Raw genomic sequence first — 25,004 nt, forward strand, 5'->3', positions numbered from 1 at the left:
ATGCAAAAAGAACATACACATATACATTAACTGGGACAACAGTTATGACCTTTATGCTTTATAGTCTGGGAAGATCAGTGGAAAAATAATTAAAGCACATTTCTGAGATGGCATAGCAGTTCTGAAGCATAGGGCAGTGCCCCCTGTCTGCACGAGGATGTGTGAATTCACATATTCTCACAAGGAATGGGGTTACAAAACTTCGTGTATTTCTGCGTAGCAAGTCCATTTTCTTGAGGCAGCTTGAAGGAGCAACAGGTTGTGTTCCTTCTATGTAGCCAGTATCTGCATTCAAAATTTTCAAGATTTAAAACAGGTGGATTCAAGAAGACAGAATGTCCACTTGCTTGTAATGTACATTCTAGCAGTTCAGAGACCTCACCACCAGGTACTCGGGGCAATATCACATCCTGTGCCACAAACACACTTGAAGGTAAAAGAAAACTACGTCAAAAATCTTAATCTTTATGAATTATTTTAATGAACCAAATATGAAGTGACAAACACAGGTCAAGGAAAATAACACAATTGTTTGGGGGGGGTGTCTGAGGCACCCAAGGAAGATAAAACAAAACCAGCCCCACCAGATGCTGACAGAAGGTAAAGATACAGGAATAACTGAGGACTATTCGAGGGAGAACAAGAAAACATAGTGACAGAGATTAATTCTTGCCAAGAATGTCAACCAAATCATATAATCATTAAAATTTTATGTCAAGTGCTTAAATAAGGTGTCTTTGTTTCTTAAAGCAGTGAGTCCACAGAACAATAGGGAATAGGCTATCCCTGAATTTGTGGCAACAGGTCCTATAGAGCATATTCCAGATTCTCCAAATACTGGAGACAGAGGTGGCTAAAAAAAGAAGTAGAGGAAGTGAGGGCCCTTTGTTACCCAGCCTGGTCTCAAAAAAGGAATGTGTTTTCTAGACCCCATAATCTTTGGCATAGGCTCCTTTATCAATGTTTGCGTGAGTGCTTTAATCCCATGACTGTGAAGGTTGCAGCAGTCAGTTTCTCATATACCAGAAACATCAGAGCAGCAGTAAGGACTGTCTGCAGGAGCTTTGCTTCAAGGCCTTTGTAGAGTCCCACTAATCCAAAACGCCTAAGGAGGAGAAAAAAACAAACAAACAAGAAAACAAGTGTGAATAGCTTTCTATAAGTAAATCAGTACACCACAATGAAGAATTAATATCACGAGTTAAAGACAACTGTAGGAATCTTAAACCCATTCTTGATCTCCAGTGCCAGCTACCTTTAATAATATTTTAAAGAGAAAATTCTGCAGAAATTAAAGGTCTTTTGTGCAAGAAACCTGCTTTTCAAGATGAGAGTTGGAATGAATTGGTATCCATATGTATCCTTAATGCCACTTACTATACAGATATTTAGGAGAATTTGGGCTTGTGGACTTATTCTGCAAGATATTACAAAAACCAAGTTGACTGAAATGGTAAGTTTAAGGGAGGCAAAGAAACAAAATTCAGATCCAGCAACATTTTCACCATATTAGTAATGCCTAAGTCTTCTATATCATGGTAGGAGAAAAAAAAATGGGAAAGCTCACCTCACTCTCTGTTGAAGAAGGTAAAGAACATTTCTAAGACTGCCTAGTGTTCGGTTCTCTGGGTTCAACCTGTGGCGTCCAAACTGAAAAAAAAAATGAAGAGCATTTTCTTGTACTATTTCCCCACAGTGCCTGGCAGAGAATGCCACACATACACGAAATCTGGAGAGCCTATCTTAAACTTCTTTAAACATTTTCCATGTCATATGGCCATCAGCTCGGAACAGAGGCCAAAGCTCACAAAGCAAGCATTAAAACTGTATAGGTTACAATAATTTGTTTTAGTTTTAAGATGGATTCTAACAAAGTGTTACACATGGCTGTATCTCCTCTCTTTTGGTTGCTGTGGAAGAAAGAGTCTTCAAGATTTCAAAAGCATAATTTGCAGAGTCTTAGTAGGGATATGACATTCAAAGCAAGTTCCTTCTGGATTGCTCAGCTTTCACTTGACAAAGATTCACTCACACATCTTCAAACCATTACTACATTGAGATTGCACAGCCTAACACAAAATTTATCTGCCCAACAATGGTCTTGAAGCAAAACACTTATGTGTGGACTGCTGTGGAAGAATCTAAAATTGCTTGATCCACCTACCTGGTCTAAATAATATTTATTTTTTACTCACCGCACTTGCCTATCCCCAAACTGGTTTTCAGTAGGCAGAATAGCTGCTGCTGTAGTTTTGTGTCTCAGAGCTAAACTAGCAACTTCAGTAACTCCTTTTCTACATTCACTGATACTCTCATCTGATCCTGTCAGCAAGCTGTAACTATGAATTATTAATATACAAGAGTGGCACACTTTTGTATTTATAACAGCACAGCCTAATAGCTTTTGAAGCCTGCATAAAGCCTCTGTGCTAAGAAAGGTGAACTTGAACAACTGCAAATGGATGATTTTGTTCCCAAAACTTGCTGAAACAACTGCTGCATCTTAGGCATAAGACATTACCATTGACAGCAGGTGAAGTATGCAAGCTGACTTAGGCAGTTCAGAAACTTTAAGAAAATGCCAGGATGATACTGTGTGTCTCAACAACTCAGATGGAAACAGCAGCAAGAGAATGCTAGTGAAAATCTCCCTTTATTAGCTAAAATATGTGCTCAAAATCCACAGTCTTCTCACCAGCAACTAACTCATTTGGTATTGATTAATCAGTATTAAGAATTACTCTCAAAGGGTCAGACCCCCCCCCAAAAACCGCTAACTAGGTTCCTAGTTACAGTGTTAGTCACTGCCCAGATTACTCATAGCCTTCCAAACTATACCATGATTAGGTGCTTCATTCTCCTCTTTTCTCCACCACTGGACAATTTTTGTACTGCAAACAAAGATTCATCAAGAGAGAAAAAAACACATTAATTTCTCACTAGGATGTTAACAGTTCAGTGGTTACTGAAGGAGACTTCCCAAAGGGACTAGCATTCTCTATCAAAGAGAAAAGAGACTTTAAAGAGAACTTCAACCAGGATCACTAAGAACATTGTATTGCTATATCTCCAGAGGCAATTTTAATTTATCTGCTTTTTACTGACACATAGGTTAAAGAATAGTTTCACTGCATAATGAGTAAAACCAGTGTCATGTATGTCATGTGTCATCCTGAAAAGGAGATAGACATACGAAACAGCAAGGCTGGAAGCTGCTACTACTGCCAATTAATTACACAGGATAACTGTTCATTTTATCAAGAAGAGTGCTGTGCCAAACAGTTGAAAGCAAAGGTGCAGAACCTTCATTACAAAGAACCCCAATAACTTTCAAACAAAAGTAGGTTTCTAAAGGTTAAAGGCTGAAAAGGAAAAAAAGAGTCCTATACTTCTACTTTGATGACAGAATTTAGTTATGATGTGTAAGTTTATATGAATTACGTTGAGCTTGTATTAGCTTCTGTGTAAATCTGCTAAAACTGTTTCAAAAAACTCCCTACAACTATATAAAGCATACTGCATGCAGAATGCTATTTCTGAAAATACTAAACCTTTATTCATAGTCTTTTCCTTTAGCATCACTTAGTGTGAGTATTGAAAACTTCAAACAGAACAATGCTAGCTTTAGATTAGGAAAAGCATCATGAAGCAGAGCAAGTCTGAACTGGACAGCACAGGTACAAGAGATGCATATTTCCACTGTTCTCAGCAGATGTGTTCAGGGTTCCTGGCTATTCTTTCATAGAGCAAAGGGACCGAAGTCACACCTAGTGACTGCAGAACTAGAGAGAGTGTGCCTGTGTTCCTCACCATCAAAGGGAGAGGACGGTCCTGCATGGAGAAGTATCATATAGGCCACTTCATTTCACAGCGGGCCACTGTGAGAAAAATCCCCCCTCCCACCAGGACACTGATGGTTTAGCTGTGCTCCCACAGAAAGGCAACTCATCACTGCTTGGGAAGCCAGCAGGGAACTGGCTCACTGCAGCTGAGGTGAGCAGGAAGCTGCAGCTGGGCAGTACACCAAGCTGGCAGCACAACTTACCAAAGCTGTCGTCCTTCTGTCATCGTGAGACAGAAGAATTTCGTTCAAAAAGCTAAAAGGAGACAGATGAAACATGAAGCCACAAGACTGTAGCCACTTCTATAGCAACCATGGAAAGGAACAAGGGCTGAAGCTCTTATAGGGATGTAGCCCCAGGAAACCTGCACTGCCGTGCAATGCTCAGGCTAAAACAGAGCATTCCAACTTTCCTTCCAGTTCTCCTTTACACCAGCAGAAAAAGCATCACAAATTGAAAGCAGACTGATGTTGCAACTTATCCAAACAGAGCTATATTTACTTAAATACTTTTTGTGTCTGTCACTCCAGTAATAGAATTCTTGCTATTAGTTTAGCTTCTGAGGAGTGTCCAGGCTGTTAAAACAGGATAAGACATTGAATGAAAGCACCAGCTCAGCTGATCAAAAATTATGAAAATTTCAGGAAAGATGGCAACTGACAAAATTACACAGTAAACACACTCAAGTCCTGTTGCTTTGAAATACAGCATCCAAAGTATCTTTTTACAGGCTATGAAAAATCAAAATACATTTAGTTCATTCTAATTAGAGAGGAGAATAACTCAAATAATTAAAAAATTGCTTGAAAATTAGCTGAAAATTAATTCTTCCAGATGTACAATTAACAAGAAAATTCCTATATTAGAGAAGTCTGAAAAGTGATACCCTTAGCACAGAAGGCTCGTTTTCAATAATTCAACTAATTCTCAGAATTTATACAAGTTTTAGAACATAATGGCTTTACCATTAATTGAAGGCTTCTCCATACTTAGGAAAATAGCATCATATTTCATGTGGAAATGTTTATTAATATTTAACTGTTATAAAAACAGATTTAAAAGCACAGAAATTAAGGTACAATATGCTTATGCATGGCCAGGTCTCCTCCTTCCTCCCTGCTAACAAGTTTGGTCTTGTGTCAATATTCCAACAATATTGGTACATCCTGAAAGGAGCAGCATTATCCAGCATAGATATGAGCCAAAAGTAAGAAAAAGTGCAAGTGTTACCATTACCACTACAATTGGCCTACACAGCCAGGCAAGTGCTTAAAGATATTTATGAGGGACCTCAGCTTCCCCTGATGAATCACATTCTGGATACTGACAAGGTCAGACCATCATCCAAACAACAATGCCTATGAACAGAACATTTCTTTTATTACTCTAGGTCATCTGGAAACAGATTGGGTTTAGAAGATTTAAATTTAACTTCCCACTTGACGCATTTTCCTTTTATATTCAAAGAAGTAAATGTACGTTCTTGTAGTGCGTAAAAGCAGCGTAGTGCATCGGTTTCTGTACCGATGCACTATGCTGGCAATCCTACCAGCTACATGAAACAAATGTGCACCACTAACATCAAGTTCTATCAGAATCCAAGAGGAGAGACATCCTAATCACTGGCCTGCACCGTGCAAAAATACCTCCCAAAATGATGGGCCCATTAATTCAAATAAAAGCTAGCCACGTGAATAACACTTGCATGATACAGAACAAGTCAGAGTCACCCTGAAACAAAATTATTACTTACCCTCAGAATTGACTGTACTGTCTGCAGAGGATAAGTGAGGGTCGTGGCAACTGCTTTGGCTATTGCACCAATGACAAAAGCATCCAAAGATGTGAGCTGTTCAATAGATAAAGAACATATTTATTTCCACATGGTACCAAAACAGCCAGTTACCCATATATGTTTGGGGATTCAGTAGTGGTACCTGTTACCAGATTATCTAAGGATCTTTGGCATGAAGATTTAATGAAATCCCTAGATCTTCTCAATTTAAAGAGTTAGTTATAGTTCAACCAACTTACTTGCCCACAACTAAAGTTTATTTTTTTACTTCTACCTGCTTGTGCATTTATATAAGGCCATACAACTAGACCAATTTAAATCACCAAGAGTAGACAAAAGATAAGGAAGTATAATTTAAACATATCATCAATGGGCATTTCAGGTTTTGCAACTAAAACTAACAAGTCACACGGTGCTTGTGAAAAGGTGACAGTGAAAGACTCCTTGAACATCACCCTGTAATCCTGAGGCATAATTACTACACTCTCAGGCAGAATTTTAGTCTTGATGACATAGGCTGAAAATCTCATGCCCTATTACTTAAGAACACCTGCTGGAAGCCCATTCTCACTGCCAAAGCCCACACTGTTCCAGGATGCATCAAATATATTGTTATAACCTATACTGATTACAATGCATCTCAGTCTACCAGTGTGGATTAATCAAGGAAAATAAGTAGGTGCCCATATCAAAACGTGCTTGAAATTTCCAAAATATATTGATTGCAATCACAAAAATGCTTACACATGCACATCCTAAAAGGATCAATCTGATATATTTAAGACAATCAGGAAAAGACCAAACAGGAAGAAAAATATTGTCCAAAATAAAAATTACCATTGCTAGGGAAAAAAAGTATTTTCCTTCTCCACTGATCACGGATAAAGAAATGCCCTAATTTAAGGTGGAACTAAGGAATTTAAAAGAAACACAGGAAATAAATATATAAATAAATATGTCATTAGCCAAGAGGCAAACAGCAATGCAGAGGGAAGCTCAGCTCATCACACAAAAAATGTACTGTCCATAATGTAACTGTGTAGATCCATCAGGCACAAATGGAGTGCTACAGCTGCAGTACTAACTAAAGACAGTAAAAGTCTGAAGCCTCACTGATAGTGCAAAATCTCATGTAAAAATAATCTCACTATGTCTTGAGGAAAAACAAGACAGCTTTGAAACATACTGATATGACCTAATGTTTTAAATCAGACAATGCATCCTAAAATCATAAATTAACAGCAAAGAGCCAGAGCTTAAACATATATTATGTTATGACATTATCTGAAAATGTAACGCAAATGCTTTTCAGTTTGCCAGAACATAAAAATATCATGACTTCAGCTGAGATTCTACATCTGATATAGTGAAATACAACAGAATAAGAAAAAAGAAGGGAACTATAAATCAGGGACAGAAAAGTGATTATGCCTCTATTTAGAGAATCAGGAAGGTATGGTTGCAGTATGGTTCAATTCTAGTGTCCATCCATGGAAAAATTACACTGAAGAATTGAGGGCTTCAAGAAAAAAATGTTATTAAAATGACAGGGCCCAGAAAAAAACTGTGATACTTTGAAGGTTCTATATACTTGATTTACTGGAGAAAGTGTTAAAAGTAGACTTATAAAAAATATATTAGAATTGAAATCTCTAATTTAAATCTAGACTTGTGAACAAATGTAAACAAATGCGGACAAGAGGTGCAGTTCTATTGTTACAGGTAGAGGAATTAATCACAGGAATATCTTTCCTAAGGACATGAAAGACTGACACCTCATTTCATGATGCTAGATCCTTTTTAGATACACTAACTCAAAAAATCCCTCCAAAATACAAGAATGAAAACCAAACCTACACTTCTGAATTTGTTCAAGTATTGCATATCAAAGAACCTGTCTTAGAGCATGTTCACCATCTGGCCTCAAAACATACTCACTTGCAGCTGCTTTTTCAAAAGCTTTCGTTTAAAGCCTTCATAAAACATGAACTGTATGGCAGGATTGAAGACCAGAAGCAAGGAGGGGAAAGTACCGTTCCACAAAGCTAAGACTCCTTCATCTCTTATTATCTGATGAAAGGCATCTGAGACAAAAGGTGGGGGAAAAAAGATCATTAAAATTTTGAATACAAAACACCATAAAAGGTAAGAGAAGTTATACTTAAAGCCTAATACTCAAAGTGTATAAAAATTCACAGCAGACTTTTATGCAACTATTTTTACCTTCCATTTTAATCTGGAAGTTAACAGAAAGGTACTGACAAAGGAGGTTCTTGCTCACATCACCACCAACATAAAGCTTATCATCTGCAGAGACACCCTGCTCTTTTTAGTACAAGCACAACATCAACATTAAAGTCTTCTAAACCTTCTTCAAAATTACAACAATATTTATTTGGTTGGTTGGTTTTAAAAGGAAGGCAGCCTGAACATGTGGATGATTAAGAGATTAAGGTGAGTGAAGTTTAATTTGCAGATTGTCTGCCCAAACTCAGACTCCCAGCTATCACTTTACAAGGCTCACTACTGCTCCAGTATCTCTATGATAACATACAAAAGGCATTTTAGTCACAGGGGTGCATACTGCCAACTCTTAATTACCATTAGAAATAGCAAAGTCCAGTTTCCTGTAAAACTCAATGACTGCAAAGTGACAGAAGCATAGATATTACAGGGTGAAACCAGTTATATGAACAAAAGTCTTCAAAGTCCTTGATATATTTCATTTCATGAACTTTTCTTTGGTTGAAGACAACAACAGGTGCTTACCTATTATGCCTCTATAATTAGTTGGTACAATGTCTTCATTTCTGAATTTTGCTCCCTGCAGCTTCAGACGTGTGTTCACTACCCAAAGAGGAGTGGTCAAGAGTACATTCACTACACCTAATGCAAAACACAGCACAAAGAAAAATCAGCAAGAACCAGAAGATTTAAAATTTAAACCAGATACGATTTCATTATAAGGATATAAACTACAGACATTGAAGGAGAGCTAGACATTTAACTAACAAGCTGTCACTCTAATTCCTGTAGCCTTTGTTCAAAAATGCAATTACATGGCATTTTACCACAGTGATATAACCAACTTAAGAACTTCCTTACTTACTTCCGTCAACTTTTTAGCCAGTCACTGTGCCCACACTGAAAGAACAAGAAACTGCCAACTACTCACCCCTCCAAAAAATAAAAAAAAACCCAAATCAAAAATCCAAGACCTCAAGACCTTTTTTGCAGGTTTTTTTTTTAAATCAGCTTGTTTCTGTGTGGTCACATGTGCAATTGTTCCTAAAGAATATTACTGGCAAACACAAGCACACAGCGGTAATTTTTCACACTGGATTTGCTAGAAAGGTCTTTAATGTTATCATCCCTTCAAAGAAGCCACTGTACCATCCACACAGGAGGATGGAATGAAAAAAGAACATATGGTCCCACCGGACCTGCACGTTATCTAGGGACTTCCTGTCACTTTCAGGTGATAACCCAAAAACAAGTCTGAAAACTGACACCCAAATGCTTACAATAAAATTCCTTACCTAACTGAAAATATTTCAGAATTGCATATCTCTTTTTCTCTAAATAAAAAAAAAAAGCCAACTATTACCTCTCCCTGTCACTTATCTTCAACATCTTAGTGATGATGCTTAGATACTGGCAAACACCACATCAGACACAAATACTATACCAGACCACAACAGCATCGTGCTTTGTGTCAGAATTCACAACAGGAATGGTTTATGCATCTCCTTACGAGGTGGGAAGGACATAAAGGAGCAATCAGAATGAAGCAAGTCTGCATACACTGGGAGGTCTGAGCACTCAGCGTGACCTCCAGAAGACTTCATAAAGAAAAACATTAGACAGAATATACCAAAAAATACATTCTTGACAAAACGGAGATTTTTAAGTATTACCTGCAACAACCCCAAGAACCAAGTCTTTCCCAGTAGTTGAATGCTGACCTTTTACCCAGAGGGCTTTAAGACTATTAAATGTATAAAAATAAACAAAATTGGAGCAGCAAAGGCTGGAGATAACAGGGAACCATCCTCGATATGGTGCCAACCTAATGGAAAGCAAAAAGACACAGTAAGGATCAGCAAAGTATTTATGTGATCTGGTTGATCTTACATGTTGGTGGAGGATCCCAGAGATACAACACTGTATGTAACATAAAGTACAAAATAGATGTTTTTATATCAATGCTAACAAACCATACTAAATTAAGGAAAAAAGCAGTCCAGATTCTCACATAAAATTTAAAAATGGAAGACTAGTTACTGGAGTTGATATACTTCACCAAGAAGAGTTTTGGATACGACCTGGGGCACGAGATCCGCAGGCAGGAGGAATTTCTAACAGATGCCTGGCAGTAAATTCTGGAGAAAATTAGTCAGGTCAGTGAGAAAAAGACATCACACCTAGTTAACTTTAACTGTATTAATCACAGATGAAAACCCAAATATCATCTAAATCTGTCTTAAGAACGATTTCGTAACAGCTGACTAACAAAGCTCCCTTCTCTCACAGGCCTGATGAGCCTGTAAAACAGGGATACCTCAACAGCTGTCCTAGATTCCCAGCATGTTCTACAACACATCCAAAAAAAGATAATGATACACACCTTCACTGGAGTTGCACAGAACAGGTAGAGAACTGGTATCATGTTAAAAGCAAAATAAATCTCCTCCACAGCAGTAATTATGGAGGCTCTTTAGTATTCATTAAAATATTGGGAATACATAGAATATAAGGATCTCCAAGGAGGCTGTAAAAGATGCAAGGCTGGTAAACACACAAAAAAATCTGACTGATTTTAGAATGTAAATGCTAGTTTTTTGTCTCAAATCCATCCCTCCCATGTAGCTGGGAATACACCACATTATTAAGACTGCTTCTGAAGTTACAGCCTTAGCTATACATACAGTTATAATTTCAAATTAAATGACTACACAGTTATTCATAAGTCATATTAAAACAATTTTTATATTACCTATCTCTTCTGTGCTGGAAAAGAAAAAGAGAAATCTGCTGTGGGGACTATGCCCTCTAACTGAGCATGTTAGTTTGTTTTTTCTTGATCTATTAAAAACAATTTCTGAAGATTATCAAATGAAACATCTTGCAGTACAAAACATGAAACTAAAACAAAACCCATGAGTTTACTTAAATGACTTAAGTTGTCAGTGGTAGCATCTGTAATTCACACACAAATACTTCTGCACACAAAAAAACCCTAAGTTTGCATTCCAAACTGCAACTTTGAGAAAAACTCAAGTGTACGCCAACAAACACCTTTCAAATCACCCAGAAAAAGACAAAGTGTAAGTAAGAAAGCAAAGTTGGTGATAAACTTCTGCAGAAAGTCCATTAGCTAAACCTATTTGCTTTATCTAGATGAGAACAAGCAGCTCACAAAAGTACATTATGAGACAAGACTCTAAAGCTAATGTGACAATACGTTTATGATCTCACATCACATTTCAGTTTTGCTGTTGTTTGGTGTGTTTTTGTTACTCCAAACACATCTCTAAAATTAGTACCATTGCTTAGCCAGGCCTTCCCAATACCTTGGAAGAAGCGATGTCCTTCTCTTGCCAGAGTTACTGATTTTTCAGTTTCACAGGAAAAGTAGGATGACCACTTTTGCAGTCTCTCCACCCCAGTTAACTTCTTAATTTTTCTTTTTAACTGTTTTCCTTTCACCTTTTTTTAAATGAAGTTTATGACAAAAGCAAAAAAGTTGCATGACAAAAGCAACACAGGATCGTGAACAAGAGAGATCACCAACTGGCAGAGAACTCCTCATGCGTACAACTGCCAACTGCCCAAGTTCAAAGGTGGCAGAACATTATGGGCCAAGTTAAACTTTTGTCAAGTTTAATGTCCTAGAAGCTCTATTCTACTTAGGAGTTTCAAGGATTCCCTTAGGAAAATACTTCTAACAGGGACAGGCATACAACAGCTTTTCCCAGCCAGCTCACCTCAGACTGTGGCAAATACAAAAGTGCAGCACAGCTGAAAACTAACTGCTTTTAGACAGATCTTGAATCCCACCAGCATAGAGTCACGTGTTATTTACTTCTACATGTTTAGGAGCAGGAAAAAAACCTTCCAACTGGGAAATGTGTCTCAATTCTCCTTTTGAATATGGCTTGGCTGCCCAGGAGTTTCATCTTGGTGATGAGACATTGACACACCCCAGAATGCAGGCAGACAGAGCGGGTTGATCAGGTACGTGAAGGTACGTTTGCATTTCTGAGGAGGCACAGCTACCTCTCTAATGAAGGCACAGTTACATCACTGAACAGATCAATTGCATAAGGTGCTCAAGAAAGTTAATCCTAATTAGCTAAAGATGAACACATAAGATTATGCAAGTCATATCACACTTACATGGAGACATTTCGATTCAGAAAAAAAAATCTGTCCAGACAGATACGAGCTAACTAATCCACTTTAAAAGCAAAGTCAAATTAGTTTTAGAGCTTGTCTACACGGAGATAAGCAGAAAATCAGTATCTACTCACAAGCCTTCTTCTTTGATTATTTCCAAAAGAACTGCCGGTGTTGTCTTAGATTTCCGCTTCTCATCAACTGGAAAACAGAAGAATCAGACTTTTCGATTATTCCAATTTTTAGCACTATTTTTCAAGTCCTTATCCTTGTTATTCTGAATATACCCCAGAAGCACTTGTTTCGTCTTCCTCATACCGGATAGATGCTCCCTATTTCTGCAGCAATTCCATAAAACATCTCCTTATTTTCATTTGCTAGGTGAGCCTACTTCCTTTTTTAATTTTTTCCCAAACCAGCAGGTTCTGCTGTGCCCCAGAGTATCTGTAGTTACCAATTCCTGATAGTTGTGACATGAACTGAAGGTAGGCTTCCCCTAGGTAGGGGACTTGAATTGGGCCTGCCTAACTGCTCTCAGAATTGTTCCCTGGACACCAGACTAGCACCACTAGCAGAGCAGTCTCCTGCAAACAGGTGTTTGCCAACAGCCAAGCCTTAGCAAAACCCTGTCTCTTCCTGCACTGGGAGCCGTCCAACAGCAATATGGTGCTCGTTTCTCAGCCACATACTTCTGACAACCTGGCTGATGATCTCCCTCGGGTTCTTAACAGAGCTTTAGTCACAGTAATAAAATGCTTGGTGATTCTGTGACTTTTGACCAGAAGATAGAGAGTCAGAAAAAAGTTTATGCTCAGATGCATTTTTGTAAATATTGGATATTCCTAATCCCAGTTCTAATCCTGACTTTTTCCTTTAAACTATCCTCAGTAATAATTTCAGACTAGTTTTTCATTATAGTGCCCCTGCATTTTCAAGTGTTTTCATCAGCCAAAACCAACAACACACAAATATAATCCTGTGCAATCTCACATCTTTGTTTTTCTCTTTCGTCTTAGATAACCATTTAAAACCCATGTCTGGCCACGGATCACACAGCCTTTTCAGCTAATTAAAAGGTTGCCCAACACTTTCAAAAGGAAGAATTACCTTCAGCTGGAAAAATGGTGTTAGTGTTAGACACGTAGGATTCCCGTTCACGTAAAATATCCCCCTACAACCACCCTTACAAGCGCCCAAGTCAAGACGAACAGAAACGCCATTGTACAAAGAAACTAGAGTTTGACACTTACCCTGAAGTCTAAGCCTAGCTGTATCCAAAGGAAAAAATACAGTCATTGCAGTCATACTGCCCTGAAAAACAAAATAAACTGGCTATATGGTGTATCAGTTGCTTGTGCAGTGCCTGCTACACTCTTTGTAGCCCTTCACTTCTCACCCAGAAACCAGTCTGCTGAGCAAGTTTAAAAAGGGGATAAACTCCATATAGAACAATGTCTGTATGAAGCGGGTTTTGGTCCCATACTTACAAATCAGGGGTTTTTTTCTCTTGATTAGATCAAGCTATAATTAAAACCATTAAAAGCTTTTTGCCCAAGGAGGACGTTTTTGAAGTCCAAGAGCTGATAAAGTGAGCATCAGCAGACAAATACACTGCATTTTTTCTACCTCCCATTAGTCTCAATACCCAAATTCTAGTTTAAAAAACAAAAGAAGACTGACACAAACAACACTGTGTTACAATAACCTTGTTTTGAATAAGAAAACAACGACCAAACTGAAATTTCTGTTCATTAAAAAACTGATAGTACATGTTTTTCAGGACTTAATCTAGCTTTACACTAAATTCCAGTTTAGGCAATAAAGATCAGCTACCAAGACACTCTCAGTGGCATGAATTACATATAATGAATTCAATAAATCATGACCTAGATGTCACCAGATTCATGTCTTGGGAATCCAATGCCCTCTTCACTTCCTATGTGATCCAACCATTAAAGCCTCTAAATGGAGAAGCTATCAGACACCGTCCTTTACAAAAGGTTAAATACTGTATTTGCAAATACCCATATCTTCCAAACAAGCAGCTGTTCCCTTTCTCTCCCTGCCATCACTCACCTTCTTCAGTTTTTAATACTCCAGCAATAATATTGCACAGTTTTTGGAAAAGAGATCTAACAAAATAAAAAAATAGGCCCTGGCTTGGTGTAAACCTGTTTTCCATGCATCAGGTGATTGCTAAAGCTGTGGCACTCTTCCATTAGCAGTCATGCAAACTGTTTAAATGGTGGGAAGGTCTGGGATACAGCAAGGCACCCAAGTGCTGTGTTTAAAGCACAATGCACACTGTGACTTGAGCTCTTCTAGAGCTGTTACACTATATATATGTGAGCTTTGCCTCTGGAAACACTCCCGCTCCCGAGCAGGCTGCTCGGATTTATCTCTACTGCCAGCAACAGAGGATTATTTTTCGGGTGGTGTTTCCTCACTAGGGCAACTCTTGGTTGAAGTCTTAGCCAGATTTAGGTTTTCCCAATTTTCATAACACCAGGCAGCAGACGAAGGGAAACACTTGGCCACAATTACCTGGTTATTTTAACCCATTCAGTTTGGGCTCTTGCCAAAGCGGTTGGTTCTGCTCTCCCACGCACTTGTCCTGTGTCTGCTCATTCTCAGTACCTACCATGTACCCCGCTGGACAGCAAGTAGGATTAATGAACCCACCTGACTGAAAATTTATAAAAAATATATTTCAGTTAGGTTAGTGCCAGCACGAAAAAGCGCCAGAAAGAGCCAAAATACACCTCCTAATGATGGCTGCACTACCACAATTTCGAAGCCAACCTCAAAACTCAGTTACACACACCTACACACAGAATAAGACTGCACAGTCACTACAACTTCCAGCCTTCCCCTGCTCAATTTATCCTGCTTCCATCCTCATAAAGTGAGATCCATCCTGAATCCTACTCTCAATGCAATCCACCATACAGCAGCAACACACACACACACTTGCACTCAAAATCAGAAAATGGAAATGGGGAAATAGCTGGGCTAGTGTCACACAGGACAAACAGGTGGACGCAAGGCACAAAACAGACTACAGGAAGAGAACTACAGTGATCATCTAGTCCAGCTGCCTGACCGCCTCAGGGCTGACCAAAAGCTAAAGCACATTGTTTAAGTACATTTTCCAAACGCCTTAAACACTGACAGGTTTGGGCCATCAACCACTTCTCTAGGAAGCCTGTTCCAGTGTTTGACTGTCAAACTGGCTTAAAACTTACAGGAAGCTGTAGTTGAAGAGAAAGTCATGAGATAACTAAGCTGACCTAATAGACCACTGCAAATAAAAGACATTTCATACCCTCTTCCCTCCTTTGGCTAAATTGAGGGAAATAAACTCAGAAAAGCCAAGTTACTTTTCTCCTGGGCTGACAAATAGAACAAGGCAACTAAATGATGAGAAGGCTGCCAGAAGCATCATATGAAGAAGACAGGATTTCACAGCTAGAAGGAAGGAAAACGAGACGGATGAGCTGGACCAGTCCTTTCCCCAGCAACAAAAGCCCTCAAGATAAGAGTCAGATTCCTTGCTGAATCACACTTGAGACCAGCACGGAAAGTAAGTCATAGTACTGACTGCAGGAGCAGATGCTGACATGTATGACCCTGCACTGTTGGAAGGATGAGGCTTTGCTGTCAGCCTTCCCACCACCTTCCTGTCAGCCCTGAATCTTGGTAGTTTGCCAAGTCATTTTACTGCTGAATAATCACTAGGACAGGTACAGACTGGTTTATGTAATCCCAGGCTCTTGGTCAACTGTATCTGCACCCCTGCCTCCTCCAGTCTGGCAGCATAACTTTTCAGACACCTACACGATGGTGCGGACAAAGAAACTAATCCGGTTGAAAAACAATTTTTTTCCGCGGGGCTACATCTTCAGTCAGATCAGTTCAATGATCAGTCACAGTACCAGACAGACAACTGTACAGTAGCCAAGAGGTGGCCAGAACAAATGGCCCGAGGTGACTGCTGCCAAGAAGAGCTGCACAGGACCAAAGCCTGACATTCGGCTTTCTAAAAAACAGTAATAACAAAAAATTTAAAACATATACAAAGACTAAATACTATGTTTCAGACAACACTGAGAGTCAAACAAAGCAGCCTGACTACTGCTAAAACGCTCCTATAAAATTCACATCCCTATAGCTTTTGCAACAAGAAGGTTACATTTTAGCTACATGCAGAGTAAAGAATACTTATGTAATTCGATTAAAGTTTACAGGAAATCAAGCACTGATTTTTTTTTACTGCTCACAAAACTATTCCTTTGTCTCAAGTTTGACTAGGTAGCCTAGAAGGTATGCAAGCTTTCAGTATATTAGAAGATAAACAAAATTTATCATGTTGTGATCTGACATGTGCTTCTGACTCAGTACCTCAACACAGCTCTGTGTTTATGGCTGGATTTATGACTTTGGTTCACACCACAAACTTCATTCAGGGGCACAGCCTGATTACACCAATGTGTTTTCAAGGGTGAGAAGCTAACAGTGAGGGCTAAAGAGCACTACTGACTTCTGTAGAAGCCAGTAAAAGGAGTGAGTAGTATTTCAATAGCGAGATAATTCTGCTTTCATTTTTTGAAAGCAGAAACAAAATCCCCATTGCCTTTGATGCTTAAACAAGCTGACTTAAAACAATTGAAGGAGCAGACAAAAATCTCGTGTTTATTTATAATAAAAGCAAAACATCCTTTGGTCTTTTTTTCCTTTTAGAATCAGTCTTTATCACAGAATCACAGGATAGTTAGGACTGGAAGGGGCCTCTGGAGATCATCCAGTCCAACCCTCCTGCCAAGGCAGTCACCTAGAGCAGGTTATGCATCCAGGTGGGGTTTGAATGTCTCCAGAGAGGGAGACTCCACGACCCCCCTGGGCAGCCTGTTTCAGTGTTTATCTTTCAATAACATTTAGTGACTTTCACCCTACAGAAGACACGGAGAGTTCTTTCTATCCATCAGTATGCCCAACCAATATGCTACATGCACCAAAATCCCTAATCTGTTGCAAGTAGAAGGCTGATTTGCTTTTAAGATATTAAGATATTCTGAAAAGAAAAATCCAAGGGCTGGGCATACTAGGAAACCTACCAGAATTAAACACTACTTTCTAATTTACAAGTGTCGTGGGAAAAAAATTTAATTCAGTAACTGATACAAATCTCCTCGGGCTGCACTGCACTCGCCTCACATTTTGATTAACATCTGTGCGCTGCCTCACCCTTCGCAACTCTTAAGCATTTGTGAGGCCGTGGCAGGACGACGATGCCCGGTGCAGCTCTCGGACCGCACAGCTGAGGTGCTGCCCCTCTGCCTGAGCTCCTGGGAGGCTTCGATTCTCACCACCGCAGTGATGCTCAGCTCCCGACGCGCCTCGCCGGCTTTCTGAGGGGGCACCCCTGCAGCTCCTGCCGGCCTCAGCAGAGGCTCCGGCTGCTTGGGCCCAGCGCTGGCCCCGAGCTGCCCCGAACCCCGTGCCCGGTTCCCCGTCCCGCCGCAGCCCAACAAAGGCTGAGGGCGGCCCTCGCCCCCCGCCAGGCCGGCACGGCCCCCTCCCCGCCCGGCGCCGGCTCGCTCGCTCACCACGGCCCCGGACACGGCGTGCACCAGGCTCTCGTAGGAGGCGACGGAAGACATCGCGGCGGCTCTCGGGGTCTGCTCCGCCGCCCGGCCCTGCGGCCCCGCGGCCCCGGACAGGTCTCGGCTGCCGCCCACCGCCCCCGCGCCCGCCATGGCGCCCGCCCCCGTCACGTGCCGCCGCTCTGGCCCCGCCCCCCGCCGGGGCCCGCGATGGGCGGGCGGGCGGGCGGGAGGGAGGCGGAGGGGCCGCTTGGGGTGATTTCCGTGGCTTTTGAGAACAATATAGGACCAGGGGATCCGGGAAATGCATTGTTCTTCCTTCCTCTGAAACTACAATAACGCCTTTTCCCTTCACCACCAGCTTCGCTTCGAGAAGAGGCGGCTGGGCGGGGACCGCATCAGTGTCTATCAGTATCTGGAGGGAGGGTGCCAGGAGGATGGAGCCAGGCTCTTCTCGGTGGTGCCCAGCAATAGGACAAGAGGCAACGAGCAGAAATTCATGCACAGAAACAGGTTGTCCAGAGAGGTTGAAGAGCCTCCTCACTGGAGATATTCAAGAACTGTCTGGACTCGATCCTGTGCAATGTGCTCTAGGATGGCCCTGCTTGAGTAGGGAGGTTGCACAGATGACCCACTGTGGTCCTTTTCAGCTTGGCCCATTCGGTGATTCTCTTTCCCAAACATTTAACATAAGCATTTAATTACAAAGAGGAAGCAATATTTAACTTCACATTCTGATTCTGCATTTTTCTAACTGCAGCCCCTTCTACTTACATAAAGTCCGGTATCTCTAAAGTAACACTTTTTCAAGATGATAATTTCTTATTTCTTATTCCATGTGGACCAGTCAAGCCCAGTGCATTTTCTTACAGGGGTGGTTTAGCCTGGCGAAAAGGAGACTCTGGAGGGGGGACTCCATCACTCTCTGTAACTACCTGAAAGAAGATTGTAGCAAGGTGGGGGTTGGTCTCATCTCCCAAGTAACAAGCTACAGGAAAACACAGCCTCAATTTGCATCAGGGGAGGTTTATATCGGATATTGGGAAAAATTTTTTTCACTGGAAGGGTTGCCCAGCATTGGAACAGGCTGTCCAGGGAAGTGGTTGAGTCACTATCCCTGGAGGTATTTAAAAGACATGCAGATCTGGCACTTGGGGACATGGTTTAGTGGTGAATGTGGCAGTGCTGGGTTTGCTGTTGGACTCAATCTTAGAGTCTCTTCCAAACTAAACAATTCTGTGATTCTATTTTGTTTACTCCTTTTCCCTGTCTGCAAGTCCTCACTCCTCCTCCACTATCATGCCGAGAGACTGCTCAGGGCCTGCAGCCAAAGCACACCACTACAAACAGCCATCTCGGGCTCGTCACACCCTTTGGTGGCTGAGGATGGAATGAGAAGTCCTACCAAAACAGCACTAGACACAGGTAGCAAAGCCAAAGGACAGGGGAGCCACGGCTCACAGTAGTTAGTCAGGGCACACAGCGACAAGGCTATTAAGTACAGTTTGGGAAAATGTCAATAACCCTATAGCCTTCGCTTCACCTTTAATGTAGAAGAGGTTTCACAAGGTAGGAAGGATCTCAGAAAATTAAATGAGGTTGGACATGTCATAATTCATAAGGTCACTTGGGATGATACCTGTGTCTGTTCCTCTCCTTTTGGGTTTTTTCCCCATTCTCATGGGTTTCCAGATAGCTTCAAGGTTTTGCCTGTATTAATAACCCTTCCCCTTTTCTTAGCTTCACCTGTACTTCAGAAAAAAAAAACATAACTAAAGATAGGAAGGAATATTTTCTTTAGCTTTGTATCATGCTACTCCTGGGCTTTTTGGTTTTGGTTCTTACTCCCTCATCTTTTGTTCTCTCTTTCTGAAGAGAAAAACTAACTTCATAACTTGTTCTTCATATTTGCAATTCCTAGTTCTTCGACCTCAACTCTCCAGCTGCCTCTTGCTTGAGCTGCAAGAGCTCTTAGTGCTTACACCTGTGCCAGGAATCAGCATACCATCCATTACCTAAATAAGGACAGGGCAGTTGAAACATTACATGCTTCCCAAGAGTTTCTACCACACAGCTGGATGAGCCATTTCTTTTTGGGAAGATGTCCCTTCATCAGGTGGCTAACAGACCCCTTACCTTTACCCTTCTGTGGGGAAAACACCATTATCTTCTCTGAGAGACTGGGGATGTAAAGAACATGGGCTACGCTGCCCAAGGCAAGTTTAAGAAAAACATTTTTCCAGTGCAGTGTTCCAGCATCCCTGTGCTCAGACATTAGATGCCGATACCAGCAACCTAAGAGGCCACAATTCTTTTATTCAAGGTTGATCCCATTGGTAGTCCCCTTTTTTTTTAATGTAAGATGCCTATGATGGATGCACTCACTGATGAACAGTACCTTGCTACTTTGGTACCATCCCTGCAGTGCAAACCCAGAGAATCATCCTAAGCTGTATCTTACCCAGGAACAAAGGAGCTTAGGCCATGTCTTTTTAGAAGCCCACAGTACCAGTCTGAGCTGGAACTAGTTAGATCTGAAACTGCTATAGCTGCACACCTGCACATACACCAAAAGGGGGTTTGACTACAAGTCAATCACTTTAAATATCTGCAGCCCCATGAGGCCACTGAGCTCTCCCATATGGCAGTGGGCTGCTTGGCAATGATTTCGCCCTTGAGCAGGGATGCCTCTTAAGGTTAATTCTCAAGACTGAAAGATCCCTTTACCCAACATCTGATATCTATAATGTGGTAGTGACATTTTACATTAAACCTAAAAGTATAATGTATACCAGTGCCAGTTTTTTATATAGCCAGCTATAGCTTAATTATCAGAAGTGTAGCAAGCAGTAGACTGTTTGACTAGAGTCTGAATTATTGTTTATACAATCATTTAAAACACTGTCAAATCAGTTTAATTACCATTTAATTATTACTTTATAACAATTCTATCATCATCATATTTTTATTTAGTTGTCAATTAATTATCCTTTGATCATCATTTCATCATTAATAAAACCTTTTTAGGTAACCCCACACTGATGACTTAATTCACCTGTGACACCCTCCTACAAGCAAAAGACTCAAACCTTAGTTTAGAATTAAGACGTACACAGGTCACTAGCTATCTCCTGACACTAAAGCAGCCAGGAGCAGCTTAGGCTTTACAAAACCAGGGGACAATTACGCAAAGTGACTTTGCACAATCAGGTCCATGAGCTTTTGGGAGAAGTGCCTCAAACAGGACACAAACTCCCATTATTGCTGTTCTTTGTGATTCTGTCCCTCTTGTGTGGAGGGAAACTTTCACCAAAGAGTCAGTTTGTACTGCAGAGTGGATTTCCACCCTCATTGTGCACCCAAATAAATCTATACTATTATTATTCTGTTTAGCAATATTTTAAATACAACACTATGCCCTGTATGTATTGCAAAACAATATCAACAGATAATGTAACCTGAGTATTAACAGGTAATGCAACAACTGCAATATTCCAAAAGCAACTTACCTTATCGTTGGAACACATAGACCTAGTGAAGCTGTCCAAGAAATACAAGGGAAACAATACAGATTAAGTTAAACAAGATATGTCAGTGTGTTCTACAGTGAAAAAAAAAAAATGGAACCTATCTAAAAACCTAACTGCATAAAAAGTTTCGTGAAGACATGCCCTTAGGTCTTCACAGAAATACCACAAATTCAGCAGGTTCCCAGGCAAACACATAACACGCACAAGTGCGGTTTAAGGAAGGACAGAAGGTCCAAGTTACCTGCTTTTCCTCAAATCTGTCAATTCTACTAGAAAGCCTGGAAGAAGTGAACTAATTAAGCAACAACAAGTACAAACACATTCTCTGTACACGAACTGCATCTTAGTAATTTCTTGTTTGCGTAATTCTGTAGATTCCCATACAAGGAGGTAATTGGTCTTGAGAAACTTTATCCTTGGTGGATTTTGACTGGACCACAACTTTGTTTCTGATTCATGACAAAGAATGAGGACACTGTTGGTGACTACAGAGGTCATTTTACTGCCTCTGCACTGTGTCTTACCTTAGAAAGTACAGGAGAAACTCTGAACTTAAACTAATTCTACCCTACTACTCTCCTTTCTCCTAACATTAACTTAAAAAAAAAAAAGATTCAGAAATGCTTATGTCCTTTATTTTTGCTTAGGAATTTGATTCATTAGAGTGCAAACGTGTTAAGGCAGAATTTAATGACTACTTTCAAAATGACTTTCTGAATCTGTTGCAAAACTTTATCTCTCAGAGAAGGTGGATAAACTGGATTATACTCCCAGTACCTCATAGATAAAAGCTACTAGAGATTAACTGAGACTGCATGTACTGACAACCTGAATTCATTAGAGCAACTTGATCACACCAACTTGTCAAGATCAGGCCTAAGACCATGGCACTACTAGCCTATTCCAGAAGGAAGCATTGTAATGACAAACATATTAAAAAGCCCATTTTTCAAATACATGTGTGCACACTTTGCCTGAACAGATTTTGACTGAGCCTCTGCGATGATGCAGAATTTTCCCTATGCACTTCATCTAGGTCAAGGAACATCAGAGAAGCTGAAATTCTTTTCAATTTAAATTACTTGACTTTGTCATTATTAGTCTCCTGTTACGGTCCTTTCTCAACTGCCTTGCTAGACCAAATGTCCTTTAGTCACTTTTAGTTTTACACAAACTAAGTAACTGTCAAACACAAATTTTGTTACCTTGATGTTGTTGTTTTTTTCCCCCCAAGCACTTGATAAATGTCTAACATCTGTTCTAATTGCAAATTTTTCTGGTCTTCCAGGCTAGTAATTCATTCCAGTTCACAATTTTTTTTCTTCTGGTTTGATAACTTTTCACACAAGAGACAAAAGAAAAAATGTAACAGATTACAAAATCTGTTCTGAAAATCTATTTTTTTTCCAGGAACTTCTCTTTATAGGATAACACACAAGAAAGTGAGGGAGAATCATCCTGTAGAACAGTTGTGTTAATTTTTCCTTATAAACCCTTAGCAAAAAGCCATATTTTAGACCCAGTTTTTAAAAATCTGAAATAAGAAAGCACAGGTGGCACTTAGTGCTTTCTTTTTTTCCAAATAAGAACTAGACACTAGTGGCTGAGCATCAGCATGAATTTTCTCTAATGAAAGGCAGTGCAGCTGGCAGCAGCTCAGACACTTCACTCTCAGTATAGTACCTTGATATTTTTCCATCTAATTCTGATGATTTCTTAACAACTTGTACCTTCAACCTATTTTAAAAGGTAATTTTATTTAACATGGTGCTGGTTTTTATGTGATTTCAGGTATGATATTTTTCTTCCTGGAATGCAAAATGCAATTTCAACTAATTTCTAGTAACTCTTACTTACCATGACAATGTTAGAAAATGAAACGTTTCAATTGTGGAATTCAATCTACTACTACCTGCTTTAGACCTCACCTCCTTGTTATTTACTTTACACTTGAGTAATAGGTACCTTGTCTTTCTGAATACCTTTGTTCTACACAAATCATGCTTACCATCCGACTGCTTCAGCTGCTGTATTTCAGGAAGAAATTCCAAGATAAACTGCCAACCCAAATCCTGTAATCCTTCACATTTCATTTCTTTACATACAGTAGCAACTCATATTCCTTGTAGCCACTGAAATAAATGGTTGTACATTAAAAAAAATCCTGTGCAACAACAAAGATACCAAAATTTGTAGCCCACTTACTTAAAAAAAGAGCCATTAACACATTCTGTAAATACATTTATTTATTGACAAGATCTCAAGCTTGTCTGAGGTCATCCATCTGGAATATACCTTTCAAAGTGTATGTACATCAGACAGGTACAGCAGTAACGCTTTGTTAGAAGGATTACAACACCTGGATCTGGTTAGTCATCAAGATTCAGATTTACAGGAAAGTCCTCAGCATTTACATTCAGTGGGACTTCAGGATCTCCAGTCAGTAGGGATGAAGGAAGGTTTATCTTACATGTAGTTCCTGTTTGTGAGGACCACATCAAGTGAATATGACTTACCCATGCTCTGATTCACAAGGTGATCAATAACTCGTAGCCCAAAGTCACCTGAATTTTATCATTGCTCCACAGCACAGGTCCACCAGCCACCCCCAACCTGCTTCATTTCTTTGTCACATTAAAACTGTACTTCGTGCTTCCTCTGTATTTGCATTTTCTTATATCACACTACTGACCTCCTATAACTTGTCTTGTACTACTGAACGTGGAGGTGTCTGCATTCAATTGGACACTGCCATTTTTTACTCCACTTCAGCTCTGTGGTAATTCAGAACTACTTTGCTACATTTCTGTCCTTACTCCATCATGTATGAAGCAAGATCGAGGCCCACACTGCAGAGCTCTGAATAAGGTTCACAAGACACCTTTCTTTAGTCATCAGACTACTGTCTTCCAGTCGAACTACCCTTCAGCTCCAGGACACCAATCCACTTCAGTACCAGTAACTGACAGTACCAGACTGCCCTGCAGCAATTGAAAGGAAACAACCCTCTGGCCTCTGCCGCCAGTTCAACAACTTGCTTGCCCTACAACCCTGAAAGCACTGAGGCATTCCTCAGCTTAGATGCCCTGTGGGATTGCAAAGGGACTGCAAACACTTCCAGTAAGGAGCATGCCATGATCCATGGGAAGGTACATGCCAAAGCTATCCTGGCTCCAGCTCACTCAGGCTAGGTCCACAACCTCCTATCCCACTGGGTGAAGGACTCTGCTTGGACAGCAGTTACCATGAGCTCCCATAATAATATTATTTGCTCTTCCATCTCACAGAAGAAGGATGTACAGGTATACATCAGTGTTACTTGTACAAGTTTTATGGAAAAGCCCTGAAAGTAACAAGCAAGAGAGATGAAGTGGCATTTAAAGACATTTTAAACTACAGATAGTACTTGCAACAAGCTGTTTCTATAACATGGTTTTACCTTTACATGGCTTTTTAATACTCATTTATTGACCCATTCTGCCTCTGGCCTATCATTGCTCTGCCCAGGCTCATTCCACCTGCTTTCATTCAACTTTGAGACAGTCTGGCTCCTGCCCATCTGATCACTGCCTTCCAACAAAGACAATCCAAGCCATTTTGACAGAGCATTTATTCGCAGGGCAACACCGAAGCAAGAGAAATTTTCAGAAAAATTCTGGTAAAGGCACCAAGCTTTGCATTCTCCACATTAATATGCAATAGAGGTCCCTGTGAACAACAACAGCTTGAATGAGACAACTGAGCTGGCACCTATTTTCCCTTGGGGCAGCAGGTGAATGACAGAGGACAGTCAAGTCACTTGGATTCACACACACAGTAACAAGGCTATGACCCT

At 40.3% G+C, this 25,004-nt stretch overlaps 1 protein-coding gene across 3 annotated transcripts; it reads right to left on the reverse strand.

Annotated features, from left to right (window-relative positions):
* Positions 1–458: 458 nt before the first annotated feature.
* On the reverse strand, positions 459–23,296 carry SLC25A17 (solute carrier family 25 member 17). Of its 3 annotated transcripts, XM_027663182.1 has the most exons (11): positions 23,178–23,296; positions 22,375–22,505; positions 21,149–21,179; positions 13,287–13,347; positions 12,171–12,237; positions 9,555–9,706; positions 8,407–8,523; positions 7,576–7,721; positions 5,596–5,691; positions 1,568–1,650; positions 459–1,105 (listed from the first exon to the last, which is right to left on the reverse strand). In XM_027663182.1, the coding sequence occupies exons 2-11, from the start codon at positions 22,422–22,424 to the stop codon at positions 958–960; spliced, it is 951 nt and encodes a 316-aa protein (XP_027518983.1). In that variant the 5' UTR covers positions 22,425–22,505; positions 23,178–23,296; the 3' UTR covers positions 459–957. The 3 variants fall into 3 exon arrangements, with proteins under 3 accessions (XP_027518983.1, XP_027518973.1, XP_027518992.1); XM_027663172.1 differs by lacking the exons at positions 21,149–21,179; positions 22,375–22,505; positions 23,178–23,296 and adding an exon at positions 17,643–17,773; XM_027663191.1 differs by lacking the exons at positions 21,149–21,179; positions 22,375–22,505; positions 23,178–23,296 and adding an exon at positions 14,581–14,813.
* Between the last annotated feature and the right edge of the window lie 1,708 nt (positions 23,297–25,004).

Source organism: Corapipo altera, unplaced genomic scaffold (assembly GCF_003945725.1).
Source record: "Corapipo altera isolate COAL_440 unplaced genomic scaffold, ASM394572v1 1, whole genome shotgun sequence".
In the NCBI taxonomy this organism is placed as follows: domain Eukaryota; kingdom Metazoa; phylum Chordata; class Aves; order Passeriformes; family Pipridae; genus Corapipo; species Corapipo altera.